At 44.9% G+C, this 2,947-nt stretch overlaps 1 protein-coding gene across 1 annotated transcript; it reads left to right on the top strand.

The window, feature by feature from the left end:
- The first annotated feature begins 1,108 nt into the window (after nt 1-1,108).
- On the top strand, nt 1,109-2,038 carry LOC130483174 (olfactory receptor 13H1-like). Its single transcript, XM_056856015.1, has one exon. It carries the CDS (start codon nt 1,109-1,111, stop codon nt 2,036-2,038), a length of 930 nt encoding a protein of 309 aa, XP_056711993.1.
- Nucleotides 2,039-2,947: the final 909 nt, after the last annotated feature.

The raw sequence follows: 2,947 nt of genomic DNA, 5'->3' as shown, positions 1-2,947 counted from the left end.
TATTCTATTTGAATGCACGTGTGACTGTTTCTTTTATTACTCAGTTACTCAACAAATGCACATAATTATGAACAAAACACAAAAAGGACGAAAAGATTAATACAAACAAAAGAAAAGAAGAAGAAAGAATGAAAATGTTTACAATTATTATGATACTTTTTTATCTACAGTTTTAACAAGATGATTTTCAACCTGCATTATTTATTAAATCACATTTTTTTCTAGTATTAAATAAGGACGAAGAGTTCTTGAGTGTTGGCTGGCAAAAGATATAAGTAGAATGTATTATATCTTTGTTCTAAAAATTAAACATAAACCTCAGACTTACTTTCAAGAAGCAAGCTATTTTTAATTTGTGTTGCCCCTCCCTCCACCACAACCTTAAGAACAGCTTTTAGGAAGTAAAACTCTTCCTGCCAATGAGATAAAATAATGTGATATAGGAGTTTGTGTGATACATGGCCCAGATAGATCTCTGTTCAAATCCTCAGTCTGACCATACTCATAGAGTTGTTATTGGAATGAAATAAGGGAGCAGAGAACTATGTGTGCTACTCTAAACTCCTTGGAAGAAGGAAAGTCTAGAAACATATAAGGTACATAAACTTCAAAGTCAACTTACTTTTCAAGGACAATTGCTAATGTTCCACAAACGGACTTCTATTTCCTTTGCATTAAATGTCACTGGCCTTCTTGGATCTTTTGTGGCACTATCCAAACTATGAGAGCCAGTGTGGTGTAGTGGTTAAGAGTGGTGGACTCTAATCTGGAGAACCAGGCTCCGTTCCCCATCCCTTCCCATTCATGGTGACCTTGTGCCTGTCACAGTAATCTCAGAACTCTCTCAGCCCACGCGGAGGCAGGCAAACGTCTCTTGCCCCTCCAAACGTCTCTTGAAAACCCAACGGGGTCACCATAAGTCAACTGTGGCTTGATGGCCCTTTCCACTACCACCACCACCATCCAAACCACATTTCAGAAGCACAAGAGATAACCACACAACACAACAAAAGCCTTTATTGGCGTATAAAGAGAGGACCAATATTTGCTGTACTCCAAGCAGTGTATTTCTCTTTTTTTCGCAGGGAAGAAAACAGCAAAGCTCCATATGGGGGAGAGCAACGTGACCACGGTGACAGAGTTCATCTTGCTTGGGATTTCCGATCACCCCAGGGCTCAGATGGTGATGTTTATCATTTTCCTAATATTCTATCTTCTCACACTATTCAGTAATACCCTTCTTATTGTCCTGATCATTCTGAGCCCTCTTCTGCACACGCCGATGTACTTCTTTCTCTGCAACCTCTCCTTCTTGGACATCTTCTACACTACCAGCAGCATTCCACAGTCCCTGATCAACTGCTTCTTCCGCCGGCCCACCATATCCTATACCAGATGCATAACTGAGATGTACGTCAGCCTCTTCCTTGCAATAGCAGAGTGTTTCTTGCTGGCTGTCATGGCGTACGACCGCTTTGCCGCCGTGTGCAACCCCTTGCGTTACACTGTCATCATGAGTTGGAAGGTGTGTATCCAGTTGGCAGCCACATCTTGGGGTGGTGCCTTTGTGATGACCCTGATACCGAGACTGATTCAACCGACTCAGTTGTGTGGACACATCATCAACCACTTCACGTGTGAGCTACAGGCGTTCCTCAGGCTGGCGTGCTCAGACACACGTGTGACCAAGATTGTCACCCTGATCAACAGCATTATTGTCCTGGCCGTGCCCTTTAGCTTCATCTTGGTGACCTACGGGCGCATCGGCCAGGCCGTGCTGCGCATGCATTCGGCCAAGGGACGAGGCAAGGCTTTTTCAACCTGTGGGTCCCATCTGGTGGTGGTCAGCATCTTCTACGGCTCAGGAATCTCCATGTACCTGCGGCCACAAGGCAAGACCTTCTCGGACCATGACAAATTTGTCTCCCTGTTTTATGGAGTGGTGACCCCAATGCTCAACCCTTTGATTTACAGCCTTAGAAATAAAGATGTGAAAGGAGCCTTTTGGAGACTGCTTGGAAAGAAAATGTCTGAATGAAGAATTTGACCTCCTGCCTAGGGTTGCCAAACGCCAGGTTCTAGCTGGAGATCTCCTGCTATTACAACTCATCCCCAGCTGATAGAGATCAGTTCACCTGGAGAAAAGGGCAGCTTTGGCAATTGGACTCTATGGCATTGAAGTCCCTCCCCTTCCCAAACCCCGCCCTCCTCAGGCTCTGCCCCAAAAACCTTCCGCCGGTGGCAAAGAGGGACCAGGCAACCCTATTCTTGCCTGTCCTTTCATTCCCTCCACACTAAAACATTCTCCTTTCTTTTCCCTTCCTTCCTTTCCCTCTGTCAATCAATTTTTCTCCCTCAGTTCTTCAAACCTTTCTTAATTTGCCCACCCATCTTTCTTTCCTTCCAAATCACACTAAGTAGGACCACCCCAGAAATCTGTACTCGTTTTGCAGAAAAGAGTTTACTTGTTGTAAAAGTATTCGTTGATTTTTCACCTTTTAAAAAATGTACTCCAAGTGCCTTACAATTTCATGGGCAAAAAAAATAAAAGAACAAAATAGCTTAATAGATATCCCAAGGAGGAAGTGGCAGAGGTTGTAAACTGCCACAGAATAGGCCCAACGAGGGTTGCCAACCTCCAGGTACTAGCTGGAGATGTCCTGCCATTACAACTGATCTCCAGCCGATAATAGGTTCATGTGGAGAAAATGGCTGCTTTGGCAATTGGACTCTATGGCATTGAAGCCCCTCCTCTCCCCAAACTATGCCCTCCTCAGGCTCCGCCCCAAAAATCTCCTGCCGCTGGCAAAGAGGGACCTGGCAACCCTACCAGCCAAGCTCATTTTGATAGGGTTGCCAGTCCCAAGTAGAGAAATTCCTGGAGATTTGGGGGCAGAGCCTGAGGAAGGTGTTTAAGGAGAGTTGAGAGAGCTCAGCAAGGACGTTA

Source organism: Euleptes europaea, chromosome 1 (genome assembly GCF_029931775.1).
Source record: "Euleptes europaea isolate rEulEur1 chromosome 1, rEulEur1.hap1, whole genome shotgun sequence".
NCBI classification, from domain to species: domain Eukaryota; kingdom Metazoa; phylum Chordata; class Lepidosauria; order Squamata; family Sphaerodactylidae; genus Euleptes; species Euleptes europaea.
Note: the sequence above shows the minus strand (reverse complement) of the source record. Positions and strands in the feature narration are given on the sequence as shown.

Coding starts and splice junctions, on each gene's coding strand:
- LOC130483174 (XM_056856015.1), top strand. CDS start 1,109: ATGGGGGAGAGCAACGTGACCACGGTGACAGAGTTCATCTTGCTTGGG.